The sequence below is a fragment of the Schistocerca piceifrons genome, chromosome 2, assembly GCF_021461385.2.
Source record: "Schistocerca piceifrons isolate TAMUIC-IGC-003096 chromosome 2, iqSchPice1.1, whole genome shotgun sequence".
Classification (NCBI taxonomy): domain Eukaryota; kingdom Metazoa; phylum Arthropoda; class Insecta; order Orthoptera; family Acrididae; genus Schistocerca; species Schistocerca piceifrons.
This window is the reverse complement of record NC_060139.1, coordinates 610,424,666-610,444,835: the sequence shown is the minus strand read 5'-3', so window position 1 is coordinate 610,444,835 and position 20,170 is coordinate 610,424,666. Positions and strand designations below refer to the sequence as shown.

The window sequence follows — 20,170 nt, the reverse complement described above, 5'->3', positions numbered from 1 at the left end:
CTATTACCCCCGGAAACCATCCTTGTAACCATTGATGCCACTTCCTTATACACAAATATCCCGCACGTCCAGGGCCTCGCTGCGATGGAGCACTTCCTTTCATGCCGATCACCTGCCACCCTACCTAAAACCTCTTTCCTCATTACCTTAGCTAGCTTCATCCTAACTCACAACTTCTTCACTTTCGAAGGCCAGACATACCAACAATTAAAGGGAACAGCCATGGGTACCAGGATGGCCCCCTCGCACGCCAACCTATTTATGGGTCGCTTAGAGGAAGCCTTCTTGGTTACCCAGGCCTGCCAACCCAAAGTTTGGTACAGATATATTGATGTTATCTTCATGATCTGGACTCACAGTGAAGAAGAACTCCAGAATTTCCTCTCCAACCTCAAATCCTTTGGTTCCATCAGATTCACCTGGTCCTACTCCAAATCCCATGCCACTTTCCTCTTGCCACTTTCCTCGACGTTGACCTCCATCTGTCCAATGGCCAGCGTCACACATCCGTCCACATCAAACCCACCAACAAGCAACAGTACCTCCATTATGACAGCTGCCACCCATTCCATATCAAACGGTCCCTTCCCTACAGCCTAAGTCTTTGTGACAAACGAATCTGCTCCAGTCCTGAATCCCTGAACCTTTACACCAACCACCTGAAAACAGCTTTCGCATCCCGCAACTACCCTCCCGACCTGGTACAGAAGCAAATAACCAGAGCCACTTCCTCATCCCCCCAAACCCAGAACCTCCCACAGAAGAATCCTAAAAGTGCCCCACTTGTGACAGGATACTTTCCGGGACTGAATCAGACTCTGAATGTGACTCTCCAACAGGGATACGACTTCCTCAAATCCTGCACTGAAATGAGATCCATCCTTCACGAAATCCTCCCCACTCCACCAAGGGTGTCTTTCCGCCGTCCACCTAACCTTCGTAACCTCTTGGTTCATCCCTATGAAATCCCCAAACCACCTTCCCTACCCTCCGGCTCCTACCCTTGTAACTGCCCCCGGTGTAAAACCTGCCCCATGCACTCTCCCACCACCACCTACTCCAGTCCTGTAACCCGGAAGGTGTACATGATCAAAGGCAGAGCCACGTGTGACAGCACCCACTTGATTTACCAACTGACCTGCCTACACTGTGAAGCTTTCTATGTGGGAATGACCAGCAACAAACTGTCCATTCGCATGAATGGACGCAGGCAGACAGTGTTTGTTGGTAATGAGGATCACCCTGTGGCTAAACATGCCTTGGTACACGGCCACACATCTTGGCACAGTGTTACACAGTCCGGGTTATCTGGATACTTGCCACTAACACCAACCTGTCAGAACTCCGGAGATGGGAACTTGCCCTTCAGTATATCCTCTCTTCTCGTTATCTGCCAGGCCTCAACCTCCGCTAATTTCAAGTTGCCGTTGCTCATACCTCACCTGTCTTTCAACAACATCTTTGCCTCTGTACTTCCGCCTCGACTGACATCTCTGCCCAAACTCTTTGCCTTTACAAATTTCTGCTTGTGTCTGTGTATGTGCGGATGGATATGTGTGTGGAGTGTATACCTGTCCTTTTTTCCCGCTAAGGTAAGTCTTTCCGCTCCCGGTATTGGAATGACTCCTTACCCTCTCCCTTAAAACCCACATCCTTTCGTCTTTCCCTCTTTCCTGACGAAGCAACCATTGGTTGTGAAAGCTAGAATTTTGTGTGTATGTATGTGTTTATTTGTGTTTCTATTGACCTGCCAGCGCTTTCGTATGGTAAGTCCCATCATCTTTGTTTTTAAATATATTTTTCCCGCGTAGAATGTTTCCCTCTATATATATATATATTTTCCCTCCTTTTTCGCTACTCTCCTGCTCCCTTCCCACCTCTCCCCTGCCTGCAGCAGCACTTCACTGTCCGCCATCCCCGCCATACTATCCCTTCCCCCTCCCTGCCCCAGCGTCCTCCTTTCCCCCACCCAGTCACCACTCCCATCATGCACTGGTGCTGCTGCTTGCAGTGTGGTTTCAGTTGCCTGAGACTGCAGTCGTGTGTGTGTGTGTGTGTGTGTGTGTGTGTGTGTGTGTGTGTGTGTGTGTGTGTGTGTGTGTGCGTGCGCGCGCGCGGGCGGGCGGGCACGCGCGCGCGCGTGCGCGAGTGCATGGGCGGGCACGCGCGTGCGCGTGCGTGAGTGCATGGGCGGGCACGCGCGCCCGCGTGCGTGAGTGCATGGGCGGGCATGGGTGTGGGCGTGTATGTATATGTGTCTCTTGTTGACATAGGCCGTTGGCCAAAAGTTATAAGTGTGAAAATCTTTTTGTTGTGCCCCTATCTGTGACAGCATCTCCACTATATGGTGCGTAGCAACTTTCCTTCTCGTAATATTGTTTCTTCCTCACTTGTGTGTTTCTGTTGTAGGTGACTCAACACTTCTGCTATTTGGTGAGTAATCTCATTTACTCCTTAATTTTCTACATTCTGCTAGAACTTTCAAACATATTTATGCAACCAAATCTTGGGAAAAAATTATTATGTGCTGTCAATGAGAATCATTCAGAATATCATAGAATGATCAATTCTGCTTCATTGTTGTGCTTCCTAGACAGAAACAGGATGCCATCATACAATCTAATATAACTGTTGCATGTTGCAACAACATATAAGTAAAAGAAGGCATGAAGACTCAGTTCTTCATGTCAACAGATTCTGCCATGAAGAAGAACCTTGAGGAATGTGTATCGAGTTAGGATATAGATTAACGATAGAGAAACAACTATTGAAAATTAAATATGTACGCATGTACTGAAAACTTCAGGTTGGTTTGATTTTGGACATTTCTTCCATCCTACAACTCTGTATTGTTTTCCCTTGTTACTGTTCTCTAAAGCATTACCCTTCTCAGTGTATGTTCTTTCTCCTCCTTCCTGAGTTTTTTCATCACCTTCCAGACTGCACACTGCACTTCTGAGCTCCACTGTGTCAACGATCTCATCCACACACAACACCGGCTGGCCATGTAGCCATGTCAATTGTTTGTGCAATACCTCATGTCCCAAATACTTCCCATGGACTGTAATATTAATCATATTTCCTCCTCCATCCGCACATATTTTTGCATTTTATATTCCACACCAATGTGTGCCACACGAACTTCCACACCTCATATGCTCCTTTTTTCCCATGTTTCTGTACATTTTTATGTATTTGTGCATATTTTTACATATTTGTGCATATTTTTACATATTTGTGCCTGTTTTTGTGTAACTATACATTTTTTTCCTTTCGATCCACCTCCCCTTACAACCACCCACACCCATTGCCTTCATTTGCTCATTTTCTATGTCATTTCCTGTTACCCCAGTGCCATACCTGAGTCCCACATCCTGGAGTGCCCCCCTGTGTCACCCAGTACCATCCCAGACTGGAACAGCTGAACCACATCCTTCTTCAAGGCACTGATTATCTATCATCATATCCTGAAGTGAGGGACATCCTACTATAGATCTTCCCTTTTGGAATTGTGTTCCGTCACCTACTCAACCTCTACATCCTCATTGGCTACCCCTATGCCATTCCCAATCCCAACCCCAACTCCTTTACTTTTCCACTTCCTGTCCTCCCCCCCCCCTTTTCACACACACACACACACACACACACACACACACACACACACACACACACACACCACCTCCCGATTCTGTGCCTGGCTGTCACGTCAGACCGCCATCTAGGCCCTGCACGCTCCGCCAGACAATGCTCCTCTCTGCCCCCCACTCATAACTTACTATCCTTCCACCTTCCCCGCCACACTCCAGATTGCTATTCATGTGACAGTCGCCTTCCGGTTTGAGTTGCCTATGGTATCACTCATGTGCATGAGGTGTGATTGCTTGTGTGTGTGTGTGTGTGTGTGTGTGTGTGTGTGTGTGTGTGTGTGTGTTTTCTCTGCTGAAGAAGGCTTTGGCCAAAAGCTGAATATTTAACAGCCTTTTAGTTGTGTCTGTCTGCAACTCAACAGGTCACCTTTATGGTGAGTACAGTCTATCCTTTTCCTAACATTGTAAATATGTTCATTATATTAACACTGAACTTTCTCCACACTGCTATGTATTTCTGCCTATACAGGTTGAATTTAACATAATAAAATTAATAGGAAAGAAGCTACTTGAGATAAGTTGCTGTTACTTGAAGTAATGTTGTTAAATAGCCACTGTTTATCTCCTATTGCTAGCTTAATATTTATGTGACTGGGTTTCATGCAGTATTGATTCAAGTTTTGTTGGTATACTAAAGGATATGTTCCATTAAGACTTCATCACTATTTTAAGAATTTCAGAATTGAATGAGGAATCTTGTTAGAAGATTCCATATTACGAAAACTATTCACAATGGTCCTATAAGTAGTTTTCTGATCCTTGAGTGGATAAAGTAACTACAGGTCAAAGGGACATACCTGAACCATCTTTGTTTTGTTGCTGGCATTGTACCGTTTGCTGCTACTAAACCTTAATGTCAAGATCTTAATAGAGCAAATTTGAAATAAGTCGCTATCAAAATAATCATAAAATAATGTACAATCAACACATTGACAAGACACAAATTAAAAATTAACTCATAGAACCAATACATGAGCTTTTATGCTAAAATAGTTGAAGACAAGGACTGGCCAGGCAGCAGAAGAAATAAACAAAATACTGAAAATTATCTGTTGTACATTTGGTGAACTAAATAGAATTTTCAAAACTGATCTTCCAACGTGTCTGAAATAGAAAGTTTACAGTTTGTGTGTATTACTAAGTTTGTCTCACAAGAGTGATGTGTGAACTTCTGTTGCAAAAACCATTCAAAAACTGAGAGTTGTTTAGAGAACAGTGTTGGGAATAGCTAGGAGTAACAGGAATTAAAAAAAAAAAAAAATCGGGGAACAAGCTGGCATGGAAGCTGTTATTGTGATTGTAATGGAATTGAAAAGGAGGTTGGTGTAAAATGCAGCAAAGTGAATGGATGATAGAGGTACAACGAAGTTCTTTGCTTTATTCCAAGACATAAGGAAAACCCAATATGATGTCCTAACACAAGTTGGATAGATTGCAGGAAACATGCAGGAGCAGAATGAATGTGTATCATTGAAGTCTTAAATGCTTGGAAAATCTCTAAAAGAGGCTTTTATCCAGCAGTGCATATCAAATGGATGTTCATGGTAGTTTAATGATGATGATTGATATTTATCAAAGAATATTACCTCCAGCTGTAACGGTGGAGATGTGTTATCATCTAACGCTGTTGTGTGTCAAGCAGTTAACAAGAATGCTATCTGTGAATCTAAAGAATCAGAAAATTTTTGGAGGTATAGCACTAAGATTGTGGATATAAATAAACAGTGACTGGTAACAGTAAACTTGTTATTTCATTTAATGTCCTTAACAGTCGTGGTAAAGCCTAACCTAAAATGTTAGTAAGATCTGCTCTGAATTTTCTATTTGGTGGAGCTTGCCTTTGCATCAAATTACACAACCCTGCTCTAAACCCTAGAGAAAAATTCACTGTACATGGAAATTATTTTTGTCTTGTATGTTGGTTGGATAAACTAATATTCACCCAAAACTGATATTTTTATTGGCAATAAATTCTGTTTAGGAATAAATGTATTGGGAAATGAGTGTTAAAATTTGAGGATTTCTGGAAATGACTCTCCACAATTTGTGGTCATTTGCTTTAAACAATCTTTTTACTGCTTACTTTTGTTGAATAAGTCATTTAATTAATCTCAACTGCCCCAAAAGAGAATTTCAGAAGACAACAGGGAGTACAAGTATATAAACTATTTCTTTTTTGCTGAACCACAAGGATTTTTACACATATTCATGATATAGTCATTAATTTAAATTTCTATATGCAATTTATATGTTTTAAATTTCAGAATATGAACATTTATGCTGTTTACTTTGAACCAGTGGTAGGCATTTTCAGTTATCATTTATGCTGTCTGGAATTTGGTCACTATTTGGTCCTTGGTTGATATCCTTGTGTCACCAACAGACATTGCAGCACGTGGACACTGTTTTAAAGTTATTGGCCATTCATTTATGTAGGTTAAGAACAAAAGTTGGACAGCTACCAAACCCTGTAGGACACCATACTTTGTCCTACTGCTTTCTTAGTTTATTGTTAATCCTGTGGTGCAGTTTGTCATTGTGCCCCTCTGCTTTCTATTATGAAGATAATACTACACCCATGTAAAAGAGCTGCTGCAAATGTCATATTTTAGTTTAAGAAGTAAAATTTTATTGTTCACATAGTCAAAAAGACATTGTGAAGGTAACAAAATACACCAACAGAATAATTTTATTTGTTCGGCTTTAGCACAAAATCTTTTGTTAGACTTTGGCTGTGTCTGTGGATAATCATGAAAGCGAAACTGAAGCAGCTGATTAGCTTTTCTAAGGAATATGTTCAATATTTCTATTACATCACATTTACAAAATATGTTGGAAGTATTGATAGGAATGAATTATCTCATAGATGTGATCGTTTATTTCCTGTTATAGATGTATCAATGAAAAAATCTGTGTTAGAAAATGTAATTAATTGGATAGACAAAAAAATCTACTCGCCAAGCAGTGACAGGAGAACACACATATAAAAAGGTATTTTAGTTTGAAAGCTTTTGGAACCAGTGGCTCCTTCTTCTGGCAGAAGGGTTGTGAAGGTAAGTCTCCCCTGACTTGGGATTCTGAGCGACTTTTCTGAACTCATTCCCTTTTCCTAAACCTCACCGGTCCTTTTCCTCCATCCCTCTTACTTCCACTTTCTTCCTTCTGCCAGAAGAAGGAGCCACTGGCTCCAAAAGCTGGTAAACTGTAATAATTTTTTATATGTGTGTTCCACAGCCACCACTTGGTGAGTTGATTTTTTTTATCTATCTTCTTATGGATGTTAGTTTTCTGACATATTTATTCAGTTTTCATTCCATAGATCCAAAAAAATGAGATGATTCTCATGGGTGTGGAACAAGTCAAAAAGTATAACATAAAACATTTGAATATAACATTACTACCCTGATCATTTGTCAGGAGATTATTGAAATAGGTGCATACAATGCGGTAAACTGGAATAGCTAATATTTACAAAATTAACCCTTTTAGTGCCAGATGTTTTCTCAAAAGATGATGCGATTGTACAGTAAAATGCAAACCTCTGCCATACTTGCAATAAAATTGAAACTGTTGCATAAAGGAATGTAATTTTTTTTGTATTTTTAGGGAATGCTGCTGGTTACAGTAGTATGTGCAATACACATTGTCAAAGAACATATTTTCAGAGAAAAAAATTGTTTTCATAATGGGGTCTATCGGAAAAAATTAAAACTGATTTCACTTCGCTCTTGAGACCCATCAAATGATGATATACTCAAAAATTTCAGGTATATGTGGAATCTCTGTAGTTTCCTTAACAAAAACATCGTAAAGGAATACAAAATTGTTTATTACACTGAGGAAAAAATCAAAAAGAACATAACAAAAAAATTGTTTTGTTCTGAACATGTTCTCAGTTCTTCAGTCACAAATCACTGACAAATGTGAGGTTGCAGTTATGACAACTACTTGCACACATACTGACCAAAACATGAAGGATACAGTCCTTTCTTGCAACAAATGCATACTGTTTGTGAACGCCGCTTCTTACCCTTCATAGAACAAACACTGCAGTAGCATTCCTTTCTCCCTGTAAGAGTCTTTACATCATATGCTGTTGGAGCAGGTACATTTATATCAATTGCATTTGTGGTTGCAGCCCTTGCCTGAAACCACTGTTGAAAAAGTTTGCAAATGACCATGGTGTTAAACTTCAGTCGTGTCCATGGTTTGTCGTTGGGGTTTAGGCTTTCCTTATACTAAACATATGCATTCAGCAACATCCTAGCAATTATGCTGAACACTACCTTCTTCCGCATCTTGACAGTCCTCCTCTCATCTAAATAGCAGTATGTCATCATATCAGATGAGTCAATGCCACCCATGTACTTACTATATTCAAAAATTACATCTGGTTTCTTGACCGACTGCCTATTGCGAATTGTTTTTTCTGATGATGTAGCAGAGGATGATGTAATAACGAGGAATGGGTTTCTCTGTGATTTCTTCTGTCTGAAGCCACAGAGAAGTATAAAAGATTTGCTGAAAAACTTTAGCTGACCTACGGCATAATTTGACAGAAGACCACATGGCAGGAATTTTCTGTTTCTTCTAATTGTTCCCGTTAGATAAGTGCCTACTGAATACAGCTTTTCTGCCAGAGGAATAGATGTAAAAAAGTTATCACAAAACACATGGTAACCTTTTTGCACGTAGCTCCCAAGAGCGAGTAGTTTCATGACGACTACATATCCCACACCATTCTTTTTTATTTCGTTTTTATCATCATCACTTTTACTGAATCACATACCATCCAAAATTTGACTCCCCACCTGTGATGATGTTTATTGGGGAGGTACTGGATTAGCTGCGAGTCCGAACAAGACTTTTATCAACACTCAGTTGCTGGTGTGGAGTGTAGTGGCGACAGAAAGCACTGTTGGCAATATCCACCAACACTTGAAATTTGGCTGTTGGAGCATATAATGGATGACCAGGAGGGTGAAATTTCGAATTGTCTACAAAATGTAAGAACCGCAGCAACAACTGAAACCTGTTGCATGAAAACATTTGCGAAAAATGCGGTGTCAACAGGTTTGCATCAGTTGAACAATAACTAAAAATCATCGGCTTTTTTATCAGTCCCATATTCAAAATCACTGCTACAAAAGCCCTCATTTCTGCTACAGTTGTTGGTTGCCACTGTTTGATTCATGAATTTGGTGATAAATGCTTTGACTGAATCACCTGGTGAGTGTATTTGTTAGTCTCAGTCACCATAATCGTAAGAAGCTGTTGCGAAAAGAACAAATTGGGGAAAAAAATTGGTGTGATGTTTGCTAGTAATTCTGCATAAACAAAGTGTGGAGGGGGCGGATTGTCTGATGCCTCATCCATTATTTCAACAAAAGTATTTGCACTACAATTCAGTTGTGATTGGTCGTCATTTGCTGATGCACAATCGTCACTTGAAGAAGAAAATGACGAGTCCTCTTTCCACCGAACATCTCATAATCCAATTCACTTTCTGCAGATCCTGCAAATTCATCTTCACTTTCACTACTTTCCATATTACTCATATTGAATGGCAACTTCTTACTTGACAACACACTGCTGCCGCAAAATATTTTGTAAATAAACAACAACAGAGAAATTTATTTTAATAGACAAATTGCACTGACAATCGAAAAGAAGATCAATATACAGTGCGTTCACCCTTCCTTCTGCATCTTGGCTAGGAAATACTAACATCTTTGCCTTAAAGCACAGAAAAAATGAACGAGAAGGGCATCACGATCAGATCATTACTGGCATTTTTCGCCGAAAATCTGGATCACGATCAGATCGTATTTGGCACTAAAAGGGTTAACACACTGTGGGAATGAAACATTGTTATGCACTATTAATAAATTTATCATACACAAAATATCTAATCTTGAATGTTGTGGCCAAGTGCTGTCAGAGCTGAAATCTAATAGACATTTTTACTTAAGCTGGTTTAACAGTCCCTGTTAAGATATTCGTCTCAGTAGTAGGAGAAGTTACCTATCAAAAAGTCTTTCAAACTTTGTTTAAACTGTGCTTAAACTTTTAACAGTTTGTAGTGTCCTAATCATTCTTGTTATCTCTTTAGGGGTTGTATTTTTGAAATGAGTCTCTGGTGTGTATGTGCTTGGCTGTAATGTTTGCTGCCACTATCAGTGATTTAAATTGGTGCCCAATGATTTCTGTTTGTCATTATTTCTGTCACAGATGTTAACTGAGAATGAATGTAAATTGCATCACAATTTGTATTTTTTAAATTTGTGTATTATTTACTTTTTTATTTTTAATTTCATAGTAGTCCAGAGTATCTCTACTGTGTAGATGAAAAGACTTAATTTTTTGTTAGTTTCACTTCTTTGGTAACAGACTGTATGATTTCACAATACTCTTGGTAATGAAGTTAGAACTCTTGACTACTGCTTGCCTTGTGGTTTAAATAGAACTCTCTCTTCTTAGCACAGAATACTTTAATCCCATACATCTACCATCCCTGGCACTAATTCTGTTTAATTTTACTCTCATTTGATTTAGATGGAAAAAGGAGTCAAAATGTTGTTGGAAAATGTTTAATAAAGTCTTTCATCCTTTCTCTCTCCATTGTTAATCTATCCCCAGTATCTAATAAAGTAGAGAACCATAGTGATCAAGTCATTGGTTATGATTGTTTTATTAAAAAACAATTTCTTTTATAATCTGAATGTAATTCATCTTCTTCTTTTGTTGTCAATAGTTGTCTATAATGCTTAGAAGCATCATTACCAGTCCCTTTTTTTGTTTAAGTCACTAGAGGTAGTTAGCTGTAAAATCAATCTGCCAATGGTTGTTACTTGGTGACCTTCATTTCTCTTGAGAATTTTGCACTGGGAAATAATCAAAAGCTGTACATCAACAATTTTATGTGTCTTAGGTAAGTACTTTCAGTAGAAAATCAACATTAAGAGCCCCACAATAAATTTATATTTAAGTCTCCACTAACAATGAGTTTGCATTTAATTCTGCATAATCTTATTTATACTCTTTCTAATAGTTTGGTGAAGCCTTCTGATACCTTGTAAACTGCCAGTACTACCAGCTTGTGTGTTTTCACTTACAAACAGCATGAACAGGGACTTAACTTTGAATTTTACATACATGTGTGGCTATTCCTGTCCTGTTATCGATCCCAGAGTAGTATGATATTAATGCGTGCCCATCTAGCTGTCTGTACTGAATTCCAATGATGTAAAAGTGATTTACTATTAATGCAACATATCTGCTGTCATTTTATTTGCAGTTTCACATGCATATATTTTTATTAGAAGTGCATCCTTTTTATTAATGAAGCTTATTATGTTTTGAGGGAAGAAATTTTATATCAATGTTCCACAAAATTAACAGCATTTCCTGAGCAGCCATGATATTTTTTTAGTAATAGACTTTTCAGCTGTAATATAAATTGGTTTACAAAACTTAGGATGAAATTAACTTTTGCACAAAGCCACTGCCAAGTAACATAGTTCAATGAAATTTGGCCTGTACATAGCAATAGCTGCTACAGTGTAGTACAGAAAGTAACTGATAGGAATACACAATGAGATGAACAGAAATGATACTTTAATTTAGGGACAATAATTACACTGAAGTCACTGCAGTTTATGACAGTCCTCTGGATATTGCAAAAAGGCAGGACACGTGATCACCAAGGACAGCAATGCATATTCTGCAATGTTCTCCCATTCTGGCCACAAGGTTGGTACGGAGTTCATGTGGTAAGGCATTTCATTCTTCCACCAGTGCAGCTGACAACTGCTGGATGGTCTTTGGTGCATGTGAACATGCTGCATTACATGTCCCATGCATCCCACACATGCTTTATTGGATTTTAGTCGAGGGTTGGGGGAACAGACAAGCCAGTCCATTCTTGAAACATCTTCTCATTCCAAGAGTTTTTCCACTTGCTCTGTTTGATGAGGTCATGCATTGTCTTCTGTAAAAATGAAAGGATGCACAAGGAGCAAGGAGTACTGAGTCCCTATGATATCAACTGGTGAGTATGCCATCTTCAAAGATTTGGAGGTCAGTACACTTGCAGTATTATACCTTCTGACACAAAAACACATGGACAACCAAAAACAATCATGTTCGACAATGTTCCTTGGTGCGTCGTGTGTTCCAACCTCTCACCATTTGAGAGTGTGTTAATAATCACTACTCAGGCTGAATCTGATCTCATCCGAGAAGAGCATGTGACCCCACTCCTTATAGGTCCAGTGCCTATGCTCTTGACACCATTGCAAATGATACTGCCTATGTATGGGTGTCAATTATCTACCTGGTAACCAACACGCAGAGAGTTAATTAACAGCTCTTAATTCCTCCCAAAAACCAGTACTTAGGAACACCTTTTGTTTTTTCCATCCTTTTCTTTCTAACCATAGCTTTCACTTTATGTCCTGTGTTGTTAGACCACCTCTGACCAGTGGTCGTCAGTTTGCTTTTGTCCATTCTCCAAAGTAATAAAATATTGGAGATATGTAGGCTGAAACTGTAAGACTTGCATTGTCTTGTGGATGTTTTGACTTGATAGACTTCTCTGCTCTCCATTCTACGAGGTGCATTCAAGTTCTAAGGCCTCCGATTTTTTTTCTCCGGACTGGAAAGAGATAGAAACATGCGCATTGTTTTAAAATGAGGCCGCATTCATTGTCAGTACGTCCCAGAGATGGCAGCACCGTACGGCAGATGGAATTTTACCGCCAGCGGCGAGAATGAGAACTGTTTTAAATACTTAAAATGGCGACGTTTTCCTTACTTGAACAGTGTGCAATCATTCGTTTTCTGAATTTGCGTGGTGTGAAACCAATTGAAATTCATCGACAGTTGAAGGAGACATGTGGTGATGGAGTTATGGATGTGTCGAAAGTGCGTCCGTGGGTGCGACAGTTTAATGAAGGCAGAACATCGTGTGACAACAAACCGAAACAACCTCGGGCTCGCACAAGTCGGTCTGACGACATGATCGAGAAAGTGGAGAGAATTGTTTTGGGGGATCGCCGAATGACTGTTGAACAGATCGCCTCCAGAGTTAGCATTTCTGTGGGTTCTGTGCACACAATCCTGCACGACGACCTGAAAATGCGAAAAGTGTCATCCAGGTGGGTGCTACGAATGCTGACGGCTGCCCGTGTGGCATGTTGCCAAGCAATGTTGACGCGCAACGACAGCATGAATGGGACTTTCTTTTCGTCAGTTATGACAATGTATGAGACGTGGATGCCATTTTTCAATCCAGAAACAAAGCGCCAGTCAGCTCAATGGAAGCACACAGATTTACCGCCACCAAAAACGTTTCAGGTAACCGCCAGTGCTGAAAAAATCATGGTGTCCATGTTCTGGGACAGCAAGGGCGTAATCCTTACCCATTGCGTTCCAAAGGGCACTACGGTAACAGTTGCATCCTACGAAAATGTTTTGAAGAACAAATTCTTTCCTGCACTGCAACAAAAACGCCCGGGAAGGGCTGCGCGTGTGCTGTTTCACCTAGACAACGCACCCGCACATCGAGCTAATGTTACGCAACAGTTTCTTCGTGATAACAACTTTGAAGTGACTCCTCATGCTCCCTACTCACCTGACCTGGCTACTAGTGACTGTTGGCTTTTTCCAACAATGAAAGACGCTCTCCGTGGCCACACATTCACCAACCGTGCTGCTATTGCCTCAGCGATTTTCCAGTGGTCAAAACAGATTGCTAAAGAAGCCTTCGCCGCTGCCATGGAATCATAGCGTCAGCGTTGTGAAAAATGTGTACGTCTGTAGGGCGATTACGTCGAGAAGTAACGCCAGTTTCATCGATTTCGGGTGAGTAGTTAGTTAGAAAAAAAATCGGAGGCCTTAGAACTTGAATGCACCTCGTACACATAGTATTACTGCCAAATGGCTAAGCTTCAAGATCAGTGTCCTATACTCAAATATTTTGTACTTGGAGTGGCAGTTACTGCATTACCAAAAATGACAGGCATTGCCCTTCGTGTTGGTTGTAGCACAACACGCAGTGGCATTCCTTGCACTGGTTTTTGCTCCTGACAGTTATGCAGGAATGTCACTTGTCTCCATACCTGTCAGAAAATTTGCATTGATTATTGGGGTGAAGAATTATACACAAGGGATTTATAAATATGATTATTTTGCTTAAATAATTGTAAATATAATGAGCTTTTAAACTTCGCAGACCACACTGCACAACAGAGCCCTTTTTGTGATACACATCTTGATTTCAGTGTTTTAATTTTTTTCCCTGTACTTCATGTGGTCATTAAGTAAGTGTATGTAACATATACCATTGATTGAGATGTATGTTAATATTTGAGCTGAGGAGGGTGACCATCATATCACTTGCTGCATCTGCAGCACTATAAACTAACCATGCCTTCTGGATGCTACTAAATGACAAGCATCCCATCAAACTCACTCTGCTATCACTGGGTTCAGGTTTGGCACATCAAGGTTTTTTAAGCTGGTCACCACAACAGTCGTCTATAATAGTATGCTTTGTACATGCTCCAGTGAGGGTATATTAAGTAGAATGTGGATCTTGGCTTAACCTCTTAGTTAGTCACATGTTCCATACATTGTTTGAATGATTCTTATATCTAAATGATGTAGAATCCGTCAGTTTACGGAAAATGTATACTTGATTAGTTTAACATCAAAGAACACATGATCATTTTAGTCCCTCCCATGCAGTTACAATTAAACAACAAATTTATTTGTTTTTACTGGCTACTGGTTTTCAAGTAGAAATTCATCAATGGAACAGGAGGAGATGTCCAGGAGAAGTGATTTTAAGTTAGATTTAAAACTTGATTTGCTACCTGTCGGATATTTTATGTTACTGGGTGAGCGATCAAAGATTTTTGTTGCTGCATATTTATGAGCCACTGATACCTTCAATAACGGGTAACAAAGGTCATTTTCCTCTCTAGTGTTGTCTTCTGTAGTTTTCTTCTCAAATTGTGATGAATTATTTATGACAAGTTCCATTAGTAAATATATATGATGGGACAACACAATTAAAATGCCTAGCTCCTTGAAGAGGTACCTACATCACATTCGTGAGTGACCACCACATGTTATTCTTACTGCTTGCCTTTTTGCAATCAATACTTTCTTCCTAAGTGATGGGTTACCCCAGAAAATTATTCCATAAGACACTATTGCGTGGAAATGTGTAAAATATGTCAGGAGGCTGATTCGTTTGTTTCCAATATTAGCAATTACACGAAGAGCAAAAGTAGCTGAACTTAATTATTGGGGAAGCTCAGTAATATGCTTTGTCCAGTTCAGATTTTCACCAATATATAGATCCAAAAATTTGGAGCAGTGTACCTTGTTTACTGACTCCTGCTCATGTGCTACATCATTTGTAGGCACGACTCTATTTGTTGTACAGAACTGAATATAGTGTGTTTCTTCAAAATTTAGGGAGAGTCCATTTTCTGAGAACCACATTATAATTCTTTGTAAAATATCATTTACCGTCTCTTCTGTTGCTTGCTGTTTAATGGGATTTATTATTACTTTAGTGTCATCTGCAAAAGTACAAATTGTGCTTGTTGAATGTTAAGTGGAAGGTCATTCACATATGTAAGGAATAGGAGTAGACCCAAATTTACATCTGTGGGATCCCCTTTGTGATTTATCCCCAGTCACTAAAACTTTCTATACTTCTGACATAGTTGATTTATTCAGTATGACCTTTTGCATTATGTTTGTTAAATATGATACAAACTAGCTGTGTGTAAAGCCATCATTTCCATAAAACTTGAGTTTTTCTATGAGAGTAACATGATCTACACAAACAAATGCCTTGGAAAGATCACAAAAATGACCAATGGGCAATATTTTATTATTTAAGGGTTGTACAGTTTGAGGAGTGAATGTATAAACAGTAATCTCAGTCGAGCAACACTTCTGGAATCCAAACTCATAATATGCTAAGTAACTTTGTTTCCACTACCCTTGAGTATAGTACTTATTAAAATATTTTGGAAGAAGATATCAATAAGGAAATTGGATGATAGTTGTTTAACTCTGTCATATCACCTTCCATCACCTTCCTTATGAAGCAGTTTAACAGTGGCATATTTTAACCTGGCTGTAAAAGAAACCTGTGCCAGTAATGCTTTGCATGTATCACTTATCACTAAGGACATTGTGTATTAAGTTGAAACAAGATTTCAGAATTCTGTTTGAAATTCCATCAACACCAAGGGAGCTTTTGTCATTTACAATTTTTAAAATTTAATTAATTTCCCTGAAGGATGTTGGTGCTTCTTTTGGTTGTTTAAAGTTTTGTAGAATGACATTTTGCATATATCCTGTTGCTTCCACAACTGAACCATTTAATCCCATTTTTGCTGCTACACTTAGAAAGTTTTGTAGAATGACATAAAAGTACTTGCAGCTTGTGAATTATCAGTCACAACAATGTCATTTAGTTCAGTTGCTATGGTATGTTGTACACTAACTGAGACTCTTGTACACTCCTGTCACGAGGATGACAGAAAGCTACATAAGAAGAACCTCATACTCAAGATGTTTTACCAAGCAGGGTGGCACAGTGACAAAGTCAGTGGACTCTCATTCACAAGAATGGTGGATGAAATCCCTACCTGGCTATATACACCTAGGTGTTCTGTGATTTCCCCGAATACTGTAAGCAGATGCCAAGATGTTTCATTTGAAAAGGACACAGCCAATTTCCTTCACCACTCGTGTTGTGCTTCTTCTCTAATGACCTCATTGTCAGTGGGATGTTAAGCCGTAATCTTCATTTCAAGCTGTGCTACATGCTGATGACTGGATGTCTTGAGGTGAACCACTGAATAACAGGCACCTTGTACAACTCATTGTCATGTATGTCAGAACACATATGAGTAGTTCCCTAGCTTCTCCATGGCAGAAAGTGGTGTCCACAAACTCAAATAACACAACTCGTAATGGTTTTCTGAATAATGGAATGAGTAAAGGTAACACCTCCCCATAAAGATGAGATGTTGCAAGAGTGGTAGACACATAAACAAGACTGAAAGTATTGTTAGCCACTGGTTAATGTCCTCCTCCAGGGATAACTAGTACAGAATAAAGGAGGGATGGCCGGGGAGGGGGTCGTTGGTGGGAAGAATGGAATAGAGAGTAAGGGATACTTTACAGAGCAGGGTGTGAGTGTAGACTGAGTGACCTAGAGAGAATGAGGACACAAATGGAGATGGGTGTGACAGGGCCTAGTGGACATTGTTGAAGCCAGAGGGATTGTAGGATTGGAACAACAGTGTCCGTCTGCGTAGTTCAGAGAAGCTGGTATGAGAGGGATCCAGATGGCATGGGTTATGTAGCATCTGTTGAAGTCAAGCATATTGTGCTTAGCAACATGTTCTGCCGTTGATGGTCAATCCCATTTTTGGGCAAAGTTTGATCATGGCCATTCATTTGGATGCACAGCGTGTTGGTGGTTGTGCCCACATAAAAGGCTGTGCAGCAATTGCAGTAGAGAGTGCCTCTGATGGAACTGTACATATGAGTGGGTGAATACCTGCATCTTCCACATGGGTATGAGCCACGTGACAAGGGGTAGGAAGTGGTTGTGGCATAAGGATGGACCAAGATCATTTGTAGGGTAGGTGGGTGGCAGAATTCTATTTTGAGAGGAGTGCAAGGATTGTGGGTGGGATCTTCTTCACTCCTGGGTACAATGGTAAGTTGTTGAAGTCCTAGAGAAGAATAACTAGTTGTCCCAGTCCACAGTGATATTGAGTAATTAGGGTCATGCTCTGTTGCAGCAAGTTCGTGGTGTGCTCAGAGGATTAAGGGCATGTGTGGGTGTAGCATGGGGGTTCTGTTTGTGGGCTAGGTTTGAAGAACAATGACTGTCTGTAAAGGACTTAGAAAGACACTCAGCAAGCTGGGCAAGGCATTGCTTGTCACTGCAGATGCGGTGTCCGTGGGTGACCAGACTGAAGGAGAGAGAAGCTTTTTACTGTGGAATGTATGGCAGCTATGGAATTGATGGTTAATGGGATAGATATGGACAGAGGTTTTATGGAGCTATTGAAAGATGGAGGCCCAGGTACAGGAAGGTGGGATGCTGGACTGAGGAGAACCAGGTGAAACAGATAGGAGAGAAAGTGTTGATTCTGTGAAGGAGTGAGGATAGTATGATTACATGATTGCAGAACAATCAGTGGAAGCAGTTACTTCGAATAAGATACCTAGAAGTATATGTACAGAGTGATTTAATGAGGAACCACCACATACAACTAATCACGCGAAAAACAGATGCCAAACTCAGATTCATTGGAAAAATCCTCAAGAAATCTAGTTCATCAACAAAGAAGGTAGCTTAAAAAACCCTCGTTCAACCAATACTTGAATATTCCTTGTCAGTATGGGATCTGTATGAGATAGGATTGCCAGAGAAAGTAGAGAATATCTGAAGAAGGGCAGCATCTTTTGTTATAGGTTCATTTAAAAAGCAGAAAAGCGTCATGGAGAGGATCAACTAACTCCAGTGGCAGACTAGGCAAGAGAGGCAGTCTGCGTCAAAGTGTGATTTACTGTTAAGGTTCTGAGAGTGTATGTTCCTAGAAGAGTCAATAAATATATTGCTTCCTCCTACATATATTTCATGAAAGACCATGAAGGCAAAATTAGACAGATTTGAGCACAAATGGAGACTTACTGGCAATTCTTCTTCCTGCGAACCATTTATGTCTGGAGGAGGAAAGGGAGGAAGTGACAGGGTGTGCAAAGTACCATCCGCCACACATTGCAAGGTAGCGTGTGAAGTATGGATATAGATGTGGATGGTGGTGGTGGTGGTGGTGGTGGTGGTGGTGGTGGTGGTGGTCGTGGTGATAACAACAGTAATTGTAAAAAGCAGAGCATTAGATAACTGTAAAGAACAGCATGACAGGTGTGTCTGCTGGTATTAAATGAGTCAACAACATTTAACCACTATTTTTCTTGTAGGTCATCAGTGGAATGGAGTGAATGTGAGGTTATTGTACCCAGCTATTAAATGGCAGATGGTCAGTGCTGAAGGCATACATGAGGATAAAGGCCAGTTGTGGTTGTTCTCACGGGATGGCAATCTTTATTGCTCATCACCAGATCTGCATAACTTGCAGGTAAGTTTATGTGTTATAAAATTTTATGATCATTGTGCATAGAGCACAAAAAGTAATTTTACTAATATTTACAGTTTTGTAGCAGTGTGCATGAAAAACAAAAACAGTCATTTAAATTAGTTTGAGCAAAGCAAAATTAATATTCTCTGATAAATTTGTGTGATGATGTTCTACTCTGAAGTAAGAGTATTTTTTAAATATTGGGCTACTTTCTCTCAACAGAGAAGTCCCAATAATAAAAACAAAATGAGGCAAAAATAATAGCATTCACTCTGTATATAAGAAGTGTGTAGCACAAAAGATCAAAATAATGAGTGCTCATGTTTTGACTCCTAAGGGGACATTATATTTATGATATCTAATTCTTCTCACTGGTGTGGAAGCCTGTACCATTCATCTATCAGTAAAGTTTCTAATGAAGTTGGTCTCAAATTCAAATGGTGTAGATGCAGCTGATAACTGGTGTACAATGAGAATGCTTTTAATTATTTGTTTTGTTTGTGTATTTAAGGTTTAATAACAGATAATTGTACATAAACTTATTCAACATTACTAAGGAAAAAATCTCCTAATATTTTGCACAAATGTTCCTCTTCACCAAGTACATTACTTCTCATTGAGTTAAAAAAAAAAACTACTTATTGGTCTTTTTGGGAGTAATTTCGACAGAATTTGGATGCTTTCATGATTTGGTAGGCTCAGTGATTTGACAATCATGAAATCTTGGTTATCCAGCTAGCAGTGTTTTTGTATTTAATGAGTGGATTGCTGTTGCATGTGCAAAAATGAATAATGTCAGAAGGTCAGATATTGTGGCCTCCATCTCTGTCATATTCCCAAAAACTGGAGGTGGGGTGGGGGTGTCTGAACCCCAGATGAGAATGTTGTGCCAACTAACCATCACACCTGTTGGAAACTTGCTTTTTCAGGGAAAACATTTCCTAGATAGTTGATGATTTGCCCAGACTGGTCCAGCATCTCAACAGCAAATTTGTTGGTGAAGCTGCACGTCATTTCACTTCAGTGTTTGCAAAATTTGAACTTGTAAGAATGCAAGTGAAGTCTACACAGTAGCTGGTGAACTGTTGTGCAGTAGCTGGTGACTTGTTGATTGAGAAATACTTAGTGCTCATGACAGTTGACGAACTGACCTTCATGTGCTTCTTTTGGAAATCTTTCTTTTCTCCTGTACCACACATGTGTTTTATGCATGACCTGTCTATTTGCACTTCCATTGGCTACAAACTTGTCATACGAAGCCTTAATTGTCTTGATGTCTTTTGGCTGAATTTCAAATTCATGTCAGAAATATCTTTGGACAGGAATGTTCAC

General features: G+C 39.7%; 1 protein-coding gene across 2 annotated transcripts in view; it reads left to right on the top strand.

The window, feature by feature from the left end:
- The window catches only part of LOC124774869, a 193,836-nt gene that overhangs the window by 116,373 nt on the left and 57,293 nt on the right, over positions 1–20,170 (top strand). For both annotated transcript variants that reach the window (XM_047249516.1, XM_047249517.1), the window contains exon 12: positions 18,681–18,838. In XM_047249516.1, coding sequence (XP_047105472.1) covers positions 18,681–18,838 — 158 coding nt within the window. The remainder of the gene's footprint in view (positions 1–18,680; positions 18,839–20,170) is intronic.